The sequence below is a fragment of the Erinaceus europaeus genome, chromosome 17 (assembly GCF_950295315.1).
Source record: "Erinaceus europaeus chromosome 17, mEriEur2.1, whole genome shotgun sequence".
Classification (NCBI taxonomy): Eukaryota; Metazoa; Chordata; class Mammalia; order Eulipotyphla; family Erinaceidae; genus Erinaceus; species Erinaceus europaeus.
The window spans coordinates 63,620,887-63,637,765 of NC_080178.1; the positions used below are offsets into that span (position 1 = coordinate 63,620,887).

Genomic DNA, 16,879 nt, shown 5'->3' on the forward strand with positions numbered 1-16,879 from the left:
AAACAATTCATTTTCCAAAAATAATATAGACCCAATACTCCTTGGGTAGAAGTTGAAATAGGTTTGACAGTACTGGAACGGTCCACCTGGTTTGGCCTAGGAGCAATGCAGAAGGGTCGGGCCACTGACCTTAACCTCTGTGCTCAGCCAGTGCTGAGCACATAAGCGGCAGAAGAAAGAGGAGAGGCTCTGCTGTTGGGAAGTCCTGGGTTTGAATCTCATTACTCATCTCACTGCCTGTGAGTGTGAGGCTCACCTCGGGGTCGTAGATTTTACACAAAGCTTCTTTTCATTATCAGTAAGTATGTTTTGTGAGTGTCTCCACTCCAGAAGGAATGAGACGGTACAGTCTTTGCCAGAAGTAGCTGATAGCTTTACTTGGGAGGTGGCATGTAAACAGACTCCCGGTGGTACAATGTGATGTGTTGTAAGCAAAATACATGGGAGAAAAGAGGAAGCTGAGCAGGGAACAACAGTTTCTGAGATTGAGAGTGGATGGGGAGGCTGCACAGGGAACCTCTCAGTAGACTCCAGGGAGAAATGGGCTTTTTAAAAAATTTATTTATTTATTTATTTATTCCCTTTTGTTGCCCTTGTTTTTTATTGTTGTAGTTATTGATGTCATCATTGTTGGATAGGACAGAGAGAAATGGAGAGAGGAGGGGAAGACAGAGACAGGGAGAGAAAGACAGACACCTGCAGACCTGCTTCACTGCCTGTGAAGCGACTCCCCTGCAGATGGGGAGCCGGGGGCTTGAACCAAGACCCTTCTGCCAGTCCTTGCACTTTGCGCCACCTGTGCCTAAACTCGCTGTGCTACCGCCCAACTCCCATGGGCATTCTTTCAAGCCACCAAGGAAGGCAAGTTTCCGAGGCAGAATAGAGCCTGAGCAGAGGCCTGGAGATGGGAGGCTCTGACACTGTGGGGAAACTAGAAGCGGCAGAACTGTTTGAAGCATAGACTGCTGGGTGGAATGCTGTAGGTGAATCTGAACTGCAGATGTGCCAGGGGAGATGTGCAGACTTGGAAAGATTATGGTAACATGCCAATTCCCGTGTTTAGTAGTAGAGATTCTAGAGTTAGATGGGTTGGAAAAAAGCCACATTGATCCTCAGTTTCAGCCTCCCCCCTTTTTTTCTTTTTATTTTTTTTTTACATTTACCTACTTATTTTCCTTTTTGTTGCCCTTGTTTTTATTGTTGTTGTAGTTACTATTATTGTTATTGATGGCGTCATTGTTGGATAGGTCAGAGAGAAATGGAGAGAGGGGGAGAGAAAGAGAGACACCTGCAGACCTGCTTCACTGCCTGTGAAGCGACTCCCCTGCAGGTGGGGAGCCTGGGGTTCGAACCGGGATCCTTACGCAGGTCCTTACGCTTTGCGCCACCTGCACTTAACCTGCTGCGCTACCGCCCGACATCCAGAAGCTTTATTTTATCCGAATCACCCAGTGAAGTAACATGGACTAGAACCTCTGACAGATCTGGGTCTTGGCAACATGATTTTTTTTTTTAATTAAAATTTTAAGAGCCCACTGTTAAAATTCAATCAGTTTACTAATTAGAAACCTTAAGTGCTTAGATTAAAGGAATATATACTCAGAACTGAAGTCTATGCAGTAGAAAGTAGACATTCAGTCTACTCTTCCCCTCTCGTATTGATTAAATAGTGATTTATAAGACTAAATTAATAGGGGTATATATTCATTTCCGCCACCGAAGATCTTTGTTCCTACCCTGTCCCCCCTATAGTGGTGCTCAAAATCTACCCTCCCTCTCCCCCTGGTTTTTTTTGTTTGTTTTTTAAACTTTGGTGCAGTACTCCAAACTCAGTCAAATGCTTTTCTGTGCCAGTTAGTACTCATTCTAGTACCATTCCTTTTCTCCTGGGATGCTCAAAATCCTAAGGAACATGGGCATGACAGAAGCACTATGTTAAGTCCTGACTGTTACTCTCTAGAGACATTCTTTTTTTAAAGTTTTCATTATGTTTATTTATTGGGTAGAGACATCCAGAATTGAGAGAGGAGGAGACAGAGAGAGAGACAGAGAGACACCTGTAGTCCTGCTTCACCATTTGTAAAGCTTTCCCCCTGCAGGTGGGGACCAAGGGCTCGAACCCAGGCCCTTGTGCGTTGTAACATGTGCGCTCGGCCAGGTACACCACCACTTGGCCCCTCTAGAGACATTCTTAAGCTTGCCAGACTTCTCTGAACCTCCAGTGATCTACCCTGAAATAGAAACCACGTCATGGGACTGGGCAGTGGCACATCTGGTTGAGCACATGTTACAGTGCACAAAGACCCTGCTTCAAGCCCCCCCCCCCCATCCTCACCTGCAGGGAACAAGTTCCATGTGTGATGGAGCAGTGCTGCAGCTGTTTCTCCTCTCCTGCTCTCTCTCCTTGTCTCTCTCATCCTCATTAAAAAAAAAAGAAAAGAAAAAAAATAGCTACCAGGAATAGTGGAACTGTGCAGACATTAAGCCCCAGTGTTAATCTTGGTAGCAAAGTAAATAAATAAATAAAATAAAATATGGTAAATTCTGCCTTAAAAACCATGATGGTTTTGATTTGAAAATATTTCATGATACAGCAGTGACTTAAATCTAATGCTGTGAACTCTGTGAATTGGCTTAGGAAAGTTTGCAGTCTGAATGCAGAAGGACAGGGACGATGAGAAGTGGAACGGAAGCACTGTCTTTCTAGTCAGGAGGTGGTGAGAAGGCAGATTCAACAGACAGGCCACTCTGACAAGAGGCCTAGTTGCAAGGAAAGGCACGGCAAGGAGAGCAGCAGTTGGAAGGAGGAAAGGCAGAGGGGCGCTGGGTGGTGTTGCACCTGGTTGAGGGCACATGTTACAATGTGCAAGGACCTGAGTTCAAGCCCCAGTTCCCACCTATCGGGGGAAAGTTTTTGCGAGTAGTGAAGCAGTGCTGCAGGTATCTCCCTCCCCTTTCCCTCTTGATTTCTGGCTGTCTCTATCCAATAAATAAAGATAATTAAAAAAATAAATAAGGAAAAGCAAAGTTAAAAGCAGTTGTTTTGTTTTGTTTTAAATATGTACATGACTGAGTTGGTACTTCCCGTAAGAGCCAGAGGAAAGGAATCTGCTACGGGAGGAAGGTGCCACATGGAGTCAGCCCTCCAGGGAGACCCAGATGATTGACTCTTTTATGGGTGGGCAGGCGGAGTGGGCAGCCTCACAGAGAGAGCAGCGCTTCCTCTCTGATGACAAGGAAGGGTTGCAGGTGGGTGTGAGCGTAAGCGCCTGGTGGGAAATGAAGAGTGCTGCTCTCACCTGGGTGTGCTGAGTGGCAGGGTGGGTGGGGCTTGAAGGAGGTCAGGGTGTGAAAAGGAACAACCAGCAGATAACAGAGCCCAAGCCTGTGAGTTTGTAAAGGTTATGGCCACCAGCACTGGGGTATTTGCCCCGAATGTTCAGAATGTCTGGTAGTGGATTGTTTGAGCATTAGTTTGACAAGAAAGTGAGAGGACAGAAAATAAACAGCTGGTGTTTGTTAAGTCATTCCTATGTGCTAGGATCCATTTTAAGCTCTGTGGTTTTGTTGTTGTTTTGTTTGTTTGCTTTGTGTTTTATCATCACAGCACTGCTCTGCTGTGGCTTATAATGGTACAGGAGATTGAATCTCAGACTTGGGGACCTCGGGCATGAAAGTCTTTTTTGCATCACCACTGTGCTGTCTCCCTCACCCAAAACCTGCTTTATATTACAACAAAGTTTTGTGGTCAGTTGTCACTGTTAAGCCACAGATCAGTAATTTGTTACTCCCATTTTTTGAGGTGTTTAAAACTAAGAATTAAAGAGGTTAGGCTAGGAAGCTAGCTCAAGATCCAAACCCAGGGATGGCTCAGTGAGTAAAACTCACCTCTTAGCATGTGTGAGGCCTTGGTTTGGTCCCCAGCACCATGGACAGCATCCAGGGAACTCCATGAATGGAGCCATTTCAATGAATTTGAAAATGCGGGGAACAAGGTAGCCCGCCCAGTAGAGAACACCCATTACCATGCTTGAGGATCAGACTTGATCCCCAGCATGCATGGCAGGTGCTGTGGTGTCTCTGCTCTGGTGACCGGAGGTGGCATAGCCACTAGTGTTACTACTATGCTGTTCCAGCTTCAATCCATGGCTTCTCATCTGCCCCAGAAATGCTATTGCCTGCCCTTACTCTCAAATAATTTTGTTTCAACAGGGCCAGGAAGACAGCTCAGTGGGAAGACACACTTGTAAAGCCTTGGGGTCAGTCCCAGGCACTGAAAAAAAAGAAAAAGAAAAGAAATAGAATAAAAAACAATTAAAAACAGGCATCTGCCATCGCACCTTCATGCACCATTAAGCTCTTGTTGTAGTTGCCGCTGGCAAGAGAGAAATCAGAGCATTAGACTAGAAAAAGCAGAGAGGAGGGGGAGAGGGAAGATATCAAGATTAAAAGTTTCTTGCCTATATAAAATACTTTTCAGGTTTCAGTTTCAAAATAAATAACCCCATCCAACTTGATTGCCCCTAATGTTATGTTTTGAAGAGTCAGCATTTTGGGGTTAAAAAACAAAAGTCATGACACATTTTTGCATAGAAAAACACAAAAAGGGAGTCGGCAGTAGTGCAGTGGGTTAAGCACATGTGGCACAAAGCGCAAGGACCAGTGCAAGGATCCCGGTTCAAGCCCCTGGCTCCCCACCTGCAGGGGAGTCGCTTCACAAGCAGTGAAGCAGGTCTGCAGGTGTCTCTCTCTCCCTCTCTCTGTCTTCCCCTCCTCTCTCCATTTCTCTCTGTCCTATCCAACAACAACATCAATAACTACAACAATAATAACTACAACAACAATAAAAAACAAGGGCAACAAAAGGGAAAAAAAAAAGAAAGAAAAGAAAAACACAGAAAGTAATTTTTTCCCCTGGCAACCCAAAATTCAAGCTACAACTAAATTAATGCAGACCATCTTATTTATTTATTTATTTTTAATAATATCTTATTTAGGATAGAGACAGAGAGAAATTGAGAGGAATGGGGGAGAAAGGGAAACAGCTCCAACACTGCTTCACCATTCATGAAGCTTTCTTCCACCTTGGGTTTGAACTTGGGTCCTTGAGCATTGTACCAGGTGTGTTCTACCAGGTGCGCCACCCTCCTGGCTACATTGCAGACCATTTTCTTATGAAGCCACACAGAGCCCTGCAGAGAGTGGTGGTAGCACACATGTGGGAAAGCCCCATACGGGGTTTGGGAAGCCAGTGACTGCTGATTTTAGTGTGACTTTGGGCAGGGCCCTTTCCCTTTGGACACACAAGCTCATATCGGGAGGCTGCTTCGCCTCCCCGCCTGCGCAGTGTTTCCTGCCTGCAGGGCAGCTCCTACTGTGAGAAGCCAGCTCAAGGACAATGCAGAATGCTCTCAGCTTTCTGCCAGAGCCAGTCAGTCGTGCTGCACAGATACCTGCCTAGGAGCCAGGCTCTTAGATTGGTATTTCTCTCAGCTTCTTCAAGGAGACCAAGAAGTGGTTTCAGAGAGCTATTTTTAGCACCTTTGTGCACCCTGTGATGTCATCTGTCCAGGGTGTAGGGGAACACTTCATTCTTTCGCTTGTTTCAGAAAGCAGTGTGGCGACGTGGAGCTTTTTCTCAAACTCTTAATGACGTCAAGGATCTTATTTAAGAACTGCTTGATGCTGCTGGAGGTAGCAGCCAACTGAGGCTTGGTTTCAGAATCTGGAGACCAGAGGATGTGTCCTATTAATAGCAATCATTTTGAAAATGAAGGGTAATAAATAAAAATATTTTAAGGGGTCAGGCAGTTAATATTTTAAGGGGTCAGCGGGTTAAGCGCACATGGCGCAAAGCGCAAGGACCGATTTGCGCACGTGGCGCAAAGCGCAAGGATCCCGATTTGAGCCCCCGGCTCCCCGCCTGCAGGGGGGTCGCCTTATAAGTGGTGAAGCAGGTCTGCAGATGTCTGTCTTTCTCTCCCCCTCTCTGTCTTCCCCTCCTCTCTCCATTTCTCTCTGTCTTATCCAACAACAACGGCATCATTAACAACAACAATCATAATAACCACAACAATGATAAAACAGAAAGGGAAAAACCGTCTCCAGGAGCAGTGGATTCGTGGTGCAGGCACTGAGCCCTAGCAATAACCCTGGGGGCAAAAAAAAAAAAAAGATTTTAAAAATAGCTTCTTAGAAGAAGTCTGTTTTTATGTGGTCCAGGAGATGGCGCAGTGGTAAGGCACTAGTCTCTCAAGCATGAGGTCCTGAGTTCAGTCCCCAGCAGCACACGTACCAGAGTGATGGCTGGTTCTATATCTCCTCCTATCTTTCTCATGAATAAAAAAAATTTTTAAATTCTGTTTATGAACCATTTTCATCTTTTGTCTCACTTGATTTCTTAGCAACCTTAAAAGTTGACCTGGAGTGGTGATGCCCTGATGTCAATCAAGGGGGGAAAATATATATATGTGTATATATATATATACATATATATATATATATACCAATTTGTTTATTAATGAGAGGGGGAGAGAGAACCAGAGCATCGATGCGGCATCTGCTATGCCAGCGATCATGCCTCAGATCAGGTATCTGCCTGCTTGGCACCTCCTAGGCCACAGGAGTGTTCTATGAACACTGGCCATGTTCTAGGCATGGAGGCAGGGTATGTCACAATCGTTTGCATTTACCTTAGCCTTGGAATTTTTTTTTTTTTTTAATTTAAGAAAGGATTAATTAACAAAACCATAGGGTAGGAGGGGTACAACTCCACACAATTCCCACCGCCCAATCTCCATATACCACCCCCTCCCCAGTAGCTTTCCCATTCTCTATCCCTCTGGGAGCATGGACCCAGGGTCATTGTGGGTTGCAGAAGGTAGAAGGTCTGGCTTCTGTAATTGCTTCCCCGCTGAACACGGGCATTGACTGGTCGGTCCATACTCCCAGTCTGCCTCTCTCTTTCCCTAGTAGGGTGGGTCTCTGGGGAAGCTGAGCTCCAGGACACATTGGTGGGGTCTTCAATCCAGGGAAGTCTGGCCGGTATCCTGATGACACCTGGAACCTGGTGACTGAAAAGAGAGTTAACATACAAAGCCAAACAAATTGTTGAGCAATCATGGACCCAAAGCTTGGAAAAGTGGAGAGGAAGTGTTAGGGAGGTACTCACTGCAAACTCTAGTGTACTTCTGCTTTCTTACTTTGGTGCCATACTCCAAACTCAGTCAATTTCTGCTTTGCATTTCTACTTCTATTTTTTTTTTTTTACATGCATAACATTCCCCAGATTCCCATTTAACAATACAACCCCCACTATTTCATTCATCATTTTTCATGGACCTGTATTCTCCCCACCCACCCACCCACCCCAGAGTCTTTTACTTTGGTGTAATACTCCAATTCCATTTCAGGTTCGACTTGTGTTTTCTTTTCTAATCTTGTTTTTCAACTTCGGCCTGAGAGTGAGATCATCCCGTATTCATCTAGCCTTCTGAGAGTTTTTTTAAAATTATTTTTAAATAATTTTTAAAATTATTTTTTAATAATTTTTTTAATTATTTTATTTTTTTACCAGAGCACTGCTCAGCTCTGGTTTATGGTGGTGTAGGGGATTGAACCTGGGTCTGTGAAGCCTCAGGCATGAGAATCTCTTTGCATAACCAGTATGCTATCTACCCCTACCCACCTTGGAAATTCTTAGAGCTTCTTGATTCCAGTTTTACTCAGAGAGGTTAATAATTTATCCAGAGTTGCAAAGCTAAAAGAGCAGTGGAGCTGAGATTCAAACCCAGTCTGCCTGACTCCCAGCCTATACTCCTCCTTCACACACTGCACTCACTCCCAGAAGGAGGTACCTCTGCACTGCTCCTGGCCCTCGGGGCCTTTACAGGGAGATCCTAGGAGACCAGAGAAGTGGCCTCTCATGTGTAATGTCACTCTGCAGTACTTAGAGAACTGAGACTCATTCTTACCATGAATCATCAGAAGCAAAAGGAAGGAGCTTGGGCTTATTCACACCTAGGCAGCTTCCTGGAAGATTCCGGGGCATCCAAGGAGGTGCCCCTCCTCAATCAATGGGATTTCCTGGATGGCAAGTCTGTCACCTTCTCCAGTGTGGAGGCGCTTTGCACCCTCAGCATTCAGAGTTTCTGGTGTGGCCCCGGGGGGACTGCTATCTTGGGACAAATCTGTGTTTTGTAACTGCACTGTGTACTACTTTGCACAAATTCTTAGTGGTAATTTCAACTAACATTTCTGTCCAACAGAGTTTCAGTTCCTGCATTCAGCTTATGGTAGGAGAGCTATTTTTCCTCATCTGTATTATGGCCTATGAATGTGTTATCGTAATAAAGTAGAGCTCCTCTCCCTCCCCACTCCTACCCCCCACCCCTACCCACACCCCCACCCCCTAGGCTTGGGCTCCCCCAGGTGCTCAGCAGCAGTTCCTAAAGCATGCAGGAACGTGTCTGATGGTGCAAAATCATGGGTTGGAGACACACATGAACCGTCCTTTGGGGCAGCGGTGAAGGATCATGGCACTAAAAGGCATCTCTCCCCTCCCTCACCTCTGGGCTTCCCATCTGCCCCAGGTCAGAAATGTTCACCCTAACTTGGTTGCTGAATCCAACTAAACGCGTGGGCCTAAAAAACTTCTGGGCCTGCTGGAGGTTCTTGAGGAGTTCCCAGATAATGCTAATAAGAACCAAAAAACAGTCTGCCCCGGGATCAGATTTCCATCCCAGTTGGCATTCTGACACATTGGAGGGCCTGGCTGGCTGTACGTGTTCTCTGTTCCCCTTGCCCAGATCATCAGCTCTGGCTCATTCTCAGGACAGTTTCCTGAGTGCTGAGAGGTGATGGCCAAGTGGGCATGGGGGCAGAACGGGCTCCCTGGGCAGTGTGGACTCCAGGCCCAAGGCACCACAGGAACTTGTGGGCACCTGTGAGGGTCCCAGCCGTGTAACTCAACTAGGTCCTTTTGGTCACAGACAGGAAGGGACCATGGGAGGGACCAACCACGTTCACAACCCTCACCCGGGCTGCTCAGGACAACCATCCTATAAAATCTCTGCACACTTTCTCTGTACTCAGCCTTGAACTGTGTGGATATTGACAGCTGAATCTGTCTGGCACATCTTTTAGGAGATGAGCTGTGAAATTTTCTTGTTGCCACTGGTGGGGGCTGTGAGATCTTGGGCAATTGCTATATCTCCAGGCCATAGAGGAAGTGTTCTAGCCCATAAATCTCAAAGATTCTTACAAATGCTAACAGCCTGTTCTCTTGTGATTTCATTACTCCCATTTTGCTAGTCACAGACCTCTCTCCTGCCATTCATAGGGAGTTGTTTTTGTTTGCCTCTGGATATATGAACTTGGTTGGATAGAACATTCCATAAAGAGCGAGGGAAGCTCTCCTGGTCCCTTGCTCTTCCATTTATAGCCCCTGAGCTAGGAATGGAGAAGCGTAAGTATGGAGCTCCTCACAGAATATTCTGTTACAGGCCCTGTGCTGGCCCTTTGAAGATGCAAAGAGCAGTGAGACAGAGGCCTGCTATTCAAGGAGCTCATGGTTTAGTGGAGACAGAAGTCAGCAAGCACAGGTGCTTCTGAGAACCACAAGGACAAAGATGATGGGTTGTAAGCGACATATGAGGGACTATAACCAAGACACAGAGAAAGAAGACTTCACAGTGGAGTCTAATCCTCAGCTCATGCACGATAGATGATAAAGTGTTTGCCAGGTGACATTTGGGGAAAGACGTCCAGGAGAGAGTGCATCGTGAGCAGGCTGGGAGGGCCGTGCTGCTCCTCAGCTCACTGAAATGGCAGGTGGTTAGTGCGCTTGGAGTGGAGAACAGGAGCAGTGAGAGCCTAGACAAGCCACAGGGAGAGACCTCGGAGCCCTGGAACACACAAGCACTTCAGTCTTTAGATGGGAGAACCACTGTTTTATGGTTGTGTCTTCGAAATACCAGTCTGGTTGCAGCTTGAAAAATGGAGTTGGCAGAACAGTGAGGAAGTAGGATTCACTTACATGTGAGGTGGCGAGAGCTTTCCTGAGAGCTGGCCATGCTGCGGGGTGCAAGAGTGGACAGGCACCAAGATTAGGAGCTGTAAGACTAGGTGACACGTGATTTTTGACCCTCATACTAATGCTCTGATGGTGGGTCAGGGAATAGTTATTGCTGCCATTTTATAAGACAACAAACGGAAGCTTAACTGACACTTGCCCAAGGTCCCACAGCTAGTGAGTGGCAGAGCCCAGGCTAGACGGTAGTTTGCCTGACTTGATGTACAGCCTTGTTGAGGGTGATGGTCCTTGCTGCCTCTCCTTGTAAGTGTACTTAACAGACTGTTCACATGTTAGGGCACGAGGGCTCCATCTCCAGGGAAGTGGACAGCCCAGCACCAAATGTGGGTGGCACACATGACTAGGCCAAAGGCTGTCTCTTCCTCTCCTCTTTACCTGGAGGCATAAACATGTGCAAAGGCTCATAAACATGCTCATCTCAGCCACACAGCTTAGTAGCAGTCATCATATGTCCACTTAACTGCCACTCAGATCAAAACGTAACAGCATCCTGAGAAGCCGGCATCTTTTTTCTATATATAATTTTTATTTATAAAAAAGAAACACTGACAAAAACCATAGGGTAAGAGGGGTACAACTCCACACATTCCCAACACCAGAACTCCGTATCCCATCCCTGCCCCTGATAGCTTTCCTATTTTTTTTTTAATTTTATTTATTTATTTGAAAGATAGGAGAAAGAAAAACCAGGTATCATTTTGGTACATGTGCTGCTGGGAATTGAACTTGAGACCTCATGCTTTGAGAGTCCAGTGCTTTAGCTACTCTGCCATCTCCCAGACCACAGCTTTCCTATTCTTTATCCCTCTGGGAGCATGGACCCAGGGTCATTATGGGGTGCAGGTGAAAGGTCTGGCTTCTGTAATTGCTTCCCCGCTGAACATAGCTGAGCCGGAGTCATCTTTCATGGCACCCAAGAGCAGGCCTGCCTGTCAGAGCAGCCTCCTCTGTCACCAGGCTTCTCAAAGCTCCAGGCGGATGGTCATCTGACAGCTGAGTTCTGAGTGGCTACCACCAACAGAACGGGCCACTTTAGAATCAGCTGTACACGCAGGAGGAAGACCCTGTGGTACGGCTGTCAGATGAGAGAGACAAGCACCACTCAATTCTGGCTTGATGTGGTGCTGGGGATTGAACCTGGGACCTCAGAGCCTCAGGCATGAGGTTTTTTTGCATAGCCATTATGCTGTCTCTCCTGCCCCTAGTATGTGTTTCTCCTTTCAGTCTCCACATTTATCCAGTACTAACTACATATTCAAATATACAGATTTCTCCCTCTTATAATGAAAGCAGAGAAAACAGTTCTTCAGGAACACGAACAGTGTGACTCACTTGACCAGGTGGGAAAAACACAAAGCACTTCTTTCCTGGTTGGCCTGGAATCTTACTTTACCGTGTGCATTGCTGTCTTGTTCACTCTCTGGTCAGCGTGTGGCTGTGTTGCATCCCCAGCTAGACTCTCAGTACCTCGTGTGCAGTCCCGTGACCCCGTGTTTGCCTGTCCAGTGTGGCATCTGCCCCTCAGCACTGAGTGCCATGTAAGCCCCAGTCACGCTTTGGCTTTGGCAGTTGTCACAGTCCTTCAGGCTAATGCCAGACCTTGGACTTATGATGAAAGTCATGGTAGGTGATGTATATACCACTTGGGTGTGGGAGGACTAGACTGGAACAGGACCTCCAAATTCTCTGCGGCCAAATTCAGGCCTCCTGCACCCTGGAGTCCCTGTGGTGTCTTGAGGGCACAGACTTGTTCTGTCTCACCTCTCAGAGTTACATGGTTCTTTTCAGGGAGGGTTTTTTTTTTTTTTTTGGTCAGGGTTTTTAGCTATGTGGAAGGTTCTAGATTTAAAGACGATTCTTCAATGCTCCACCCGTGGGGGCAGGGCACAAGATATTGCTTGACACGGACTCCCACCCCACTCCCCACCCTTGCCTGGTCTGCAGAGCCATGTCTTGATGTCCAGCAGAGGCCTTGGACTCTGTAGAGTTCTGCTGGCTCTCCATTCCTTCTGCCATAATTTCCCTTTTAGTGTCACTCTCCTGCCCATGATTTCCTCCTCGTTTCTCAGCATCGCTGTACGTACTGCAGGCTGTGAGTGCAAGTGTGGATCAGCCCAGAGCAGCTCCGTGTCTGCTGTTGGCTCAGCCCACACCGTAGAGCCCATGACTTCCTTTGCCCTGCACTTCCAAGACCAGTGGGACCAGAGGCATTCCTGCATCTAGATGGGGCGAGGGGTCTCCTAGAGGTGGACTGTCCTCACCCTGGTGTAATGAGGTGGCCAAGCTGACCTCCTCACACCACCCTGTTTTCCCTTAGCCTGTTACTAAAATATTTCAAGTAGATTTCATGTGACCAGTATAGCCCCACCTCCTACTACTGTTACTTCAAAATATTCCTATTATGACTCCCAAGATTTTGGGTAGAAAAACACTTTTTTTTTTAACCTTAAATAGACATTTGTGTTTGAAAGTATGTCAAGGGAAATTATTATTAACAAGTTAGGCATTTTCCCTTTTTGAAACCCTATCTCCTCTCTCCTTCCCCACAGGATACCATGAAGGTAAGTTTTGTTTTAGCTGTTCCCTCCTTCTAGAATATACGAAGCACCATCCTTCAGATTTCTCAAGCTGAGCCTTGCGTCAGCCTGGGAAGTCTCTGCAGATTCCAAACCAAGCCTCATCTCTACTTCACATCTACCCCAAGTTTGACATTTACTTTTTTAATGACCCCAAAGAGCATCTCTACTTCATGAGTTGATAGCTCGGGCAGGGCACCCAGAGCACCTCGGCAGGCGTGGTATGAAGGGTGTGCAGGAGGTGTGTCTGTGGGGCCTTGGCCGGGGGTACAGGAGGCCACCTTGTCCTCCAGCCTGCCGTAGCTCAGTCCTGTTAGAAGTAGGAGAAATCCAGCAAGGTTTGTGCCGTGTAGTAGTTATTTGGGGGTCTCTCTTTGAAAGTAATTCATTAAAAACACCTCCAGATGACATTACAGACATAAAGAGCACTCAGTTAATCTAACCCAAGACACAATAAAGGCTACAAAAGAAATTAATTCTTTCCCCCGATGAGAAAGTAACTTAGAATATCCCAGAGCCTTAGTCTGGAATGTCAGGCAGTAGGATAGGAGTCTGTCCATATTCAGAGGCATCTTCAGGGTTTTAGTACTGGGTAGAAAATCCCGAGAGTCTCCTAGCTCAGATTTCCTCAGTTTCAGACTGTTTGGAGACTTGCCTCTGCACCTGCCAGCCCATCTCAGAAAGGCTAAGCCGTCCTCTGTGTGTGAACAGGAGTCCTCGGGTTATGTTTCTGTCCAGCACAAGACCCTTACTTTGTGTCTGTGATTGGTGGTGCCCACTTCTTATTTCTGCCTAATGCCCTTCTTGTCTTCCCTTAAGCAACTCTGCTGATGAAACAGGCCTGGCCACAGAACTCATCTTCCTGTGGCACTGAAGGCACCTTCCACCTCCCAGTGGACACCGGGACCGAGAACCGGACTTACCAAGCGTCCTCCGCAGCTTTCAGTAAATACAGCCTGTCTCCTCCTTTCTTTGTTCCTGTTGGTTGGGACTGATTTGTTTTTGAGGAAGAAAGGAAAGGGACCTTCCTGAAGCTGATGTAAGATAGTTTTTAAAGAGGTTCTCCTATTCTCACACAAAATAATCAATAATCCTCATCAGCTAGAAAAGGTCATTTTCTTGGTCATGTGCTGTTTGGGGGGAGAAACAGGGCAGTGAGTGGGGAGAAGGGAGTACTCACTGCATCTCATGCCAGCGAGGGCCCCTTCAGCTAGCACAGGGCTTCTCAACTTTAACACAGTGGACATCTGGACCAGATGATGCTTTGTTAGGGGTGGGGGGCGTGCTGCCATGTGCACTGTAGGGTGTGTAGCAGTCTACTGTAGGGCCTTTCCTGCCCACTACCTGCCACAGACTCTCATCGTGACAGCCAACTGTGTCTCCAGCTCTCACTAATGTCCTGTAGGAAGCAGGAAACAAACACTGCTGTAGTAGGAGCTGCACCCAGGGAGCACATGGACTCCTCAAGGAGCACAGTGCGTGTGTGGAGTTCATGGAGCATGGACAGCACCCAGCCAGTTGGAGTGAACACACTGATCTTGAGGCACAGTGGGGTGACTGATGGTTTCATCTTCATCTGACTTTCAACACAAATTAATGTCTCCACTGGGTACAGTGGGAATCAGTGCTTAAAACGTAGTGGTATTTTGACTCCAAGAAAGGAAGAACTTTGTGCCTTGTGAGAACTGCTGGCTGCTCTGGGTGTTGGGAACACCAGTCTCTTTTAAATTGTGCCTGCAGGGGCTGGACAAGCTCTGCGGGACTTCCGCAGCTAAGACCTGGTAGTTTGTGGTTTAGTGCATTATTAATGTACTGAGTAAACAGATTAGGGCATGGCACTGCACTGTCGTCTCATCTCCTCCTCCTCTTTTTTTAAAAAACTACCCAGTACCACCTTCTCCTTAGTTTTCATGCCTTCTAGCTGTTGTCATCACACTGTTTATTAACAGCACTTCCACTTTCTGGATAACAAGCCTTCAGAGTCACCTCTCTTTTAACCTGCAGTTTGGTCCTAGTATTAGGGTGGATTAAGAGAGGCCAGAGCATTACTGAGCTCTGGCACATATGGTGCTGGGGACTGAACTGTTGTTAAAATTCTTAAGCTCTAGCCGGGCGGGTTAGCTTCACGGGCGGGTAACAGAGACGCAGAGACGACGGCTGGGCAGGGAAGCTGTATTTCTTTATTCAGGAACAACGATTCATAAACTAAGACAAACTAATCACCAAACAGAACTCTGCTGTCTCTTTGCAGCGGCGCAAGCACTCTCTCTTACTCTGCAACTCTGGAACTCAGGAACTCTCTAACTCTGAAACTCTTCCACTGTGGAACTCTCTCTTACTCTGTAACTCTGAAACTCTCCAACTCTAACTCTGGAACTCTGGTGGGGTTCCTCGGGGCGGGGCCAAGCGGCCCGCGAAATTAACTGGACTGATCCAATTCTCTTGGCGGGGGAGGGCTAGAACAAACCAATGTAAAGCATACGACACTGAACCTGGGACTTCTTAAGCCTCAGGCACAGTGCTTGGTATGATATAGTTGCACTATCTCCCCAGACCCCAGGCCAACTTTTTATTACTGACCTTAAAACAATTCAGGGGGCTGATGAGTGGCGGTGCAGCGGGTTAAGCTCATGGTGTGAAACCCAAGGACCAGCATAAGGATCCCTGTTCGAGCCCCGGACTCCCCACCTGCAGAGGTGTCGCTTCACGGACAGTAAAGCAGGTGTGCAGGTGTCTATCTTTCTTTCCCCGTCTTCCCCTCCTCTTTCCATTTCTCTCTGTCCTATCCAACAACAATGAGAACAATAACAATAAACAATAAGGGCAACAAAAGGGGGAAAAATAGCCTCCAGGAGCAGTGGATTTTTAGTGCAGGCACCAAGCCCCAGCATTTAAAAAAAGATTCATTCATTGACTCATAGACTCCAGCACATCATTCTGGCATATGCAACACTGGGGATCAAACTCGACCTCATGTTTGTGAGTCCAGTGCTTATGCCACTGTTGTTCCTCCCAGGCCACTGTTATTTTTCCCATGAGATTTATTGTATTCTGTAAGAGAAGGGTAGGAATGATAGCTTTACCAGGTAGCCCAGGTGGGGTTGAGTGAAAGGACATAACACTGTAGCTGTGAGAGGCAGGTGCATACAGTTCCTTGTCTCCGCACACATGGGAGTAGAGGAGTGCATCCTGCCACAGGCGAGCAGGAAGAAGGGGAATAGAAGACCAACAAAACTGGGTTCTAGCGACCCTGATGGCAACACAACAGAGCATTGGATTTGAAAGCAAAGGTCCTGGTTTGATCCTGGGCACCGTATGTGCGACAGTGATGCTCTGGCAACCTTTGCTATGTATACCTAAATGAAAAAGTGGAATTTCAGTCTGGTTGCTGTGAAATCACATGCATACCAGGCGCTGGCTTCACAAAAAAAAAAAAAAAAAGAAGAAGAAGAAGAAGAAAACGTTGAATTCTAGACTTGGTTCTCTATAACCTTGATTTTTTTTTTAATATTTATTCCCTTTTGTTGCCCTTGTTTTATTGTTGTAGTTATTATTGTTGTTGTTATCGATGTTGTCATTGTCGGATAGAACAGAGAGAAATGGAGAGAGGAGCGGAAGACAGAGAGGGGGAGAGAAAGACACCTGCAGACCTGCTTCACCACTTTTTTTTTTTTTTTTTTTTTTTTTTATTTGGGAGCTACTCTCTTCCCTGATCCAGCTTTCTTTTTTTATTTATTTATTTATTTTTTTATTTTTTTATTTAAGAAAGGATTAATTAACAAAACCATAGGGTAGGAGGGGTACAACTCCACACAATTCCCACCGCCCAATCTCCATATCCCACCCCCTCCCCCGATAGCTTTCCCATTCTCTATCCCTCTGGGAGCATGGACCCAGGGTCATTGAGGGTTGCAGAAGGTAGAAGGTCTGGCTTCTGTAATTGCTTCCTCGCTGAACACGGGCGTTGACTGGTCGGTCCATACTCCCAGTCTGCCTCTCTCTTTCCCTAGTAGGGTGGGTCTCTGGGGAAGCTGAGCTCCAGGACACATTGGTGGTGTCTTCAATCCAGGGAAGTCTGGCCGGCATCCTGATGACACCTGGAACCTGGTGACTGAAAAGAGAGTTAACATACAAAGCCAAACAAATTGTTGAGCAATCATGGACCCAAAGCTTGGAAAAGTGGAGAGGAAGTATTAGGGAGATACTCACT

At 46.7% G+C, this 16,879-nt stretch overlaps 1 protein-coding gene across 3 annotated transcripts in view; it reads left to right on the top strand.

Annotated features, from left to right (window-relative positions):
* Window positions 1-16,879, top strand: part of FAM168A (family with sequence similarity 168 member A) — a 182,704-nt gene that overhangs the window by 149,948 nt on the left and 15,877 nt on the right. Inside the window, exons 4-5 of one of the 3 annotated variants that reach the window (XM_060176861.1) lie at window positions 8,268-8,294; window positions 13,489-13,614. The exons of 1 other annotated variant lie outside the window; for it this stretch is intronic. In XM_060176861.1, the coding sequence (XP_060032844.1) occupies window positions 8,268-8,294; window positions 13,489-13,614 (153 nt within the window). The remainder of the gene's footprint in view (window positions 1-8,267; window positions 8,295-13,488; window positions 13,615-16,879) is intronic. One more of the 3 variants, XM_007527485.3, reaches the window with a different exon arrangement.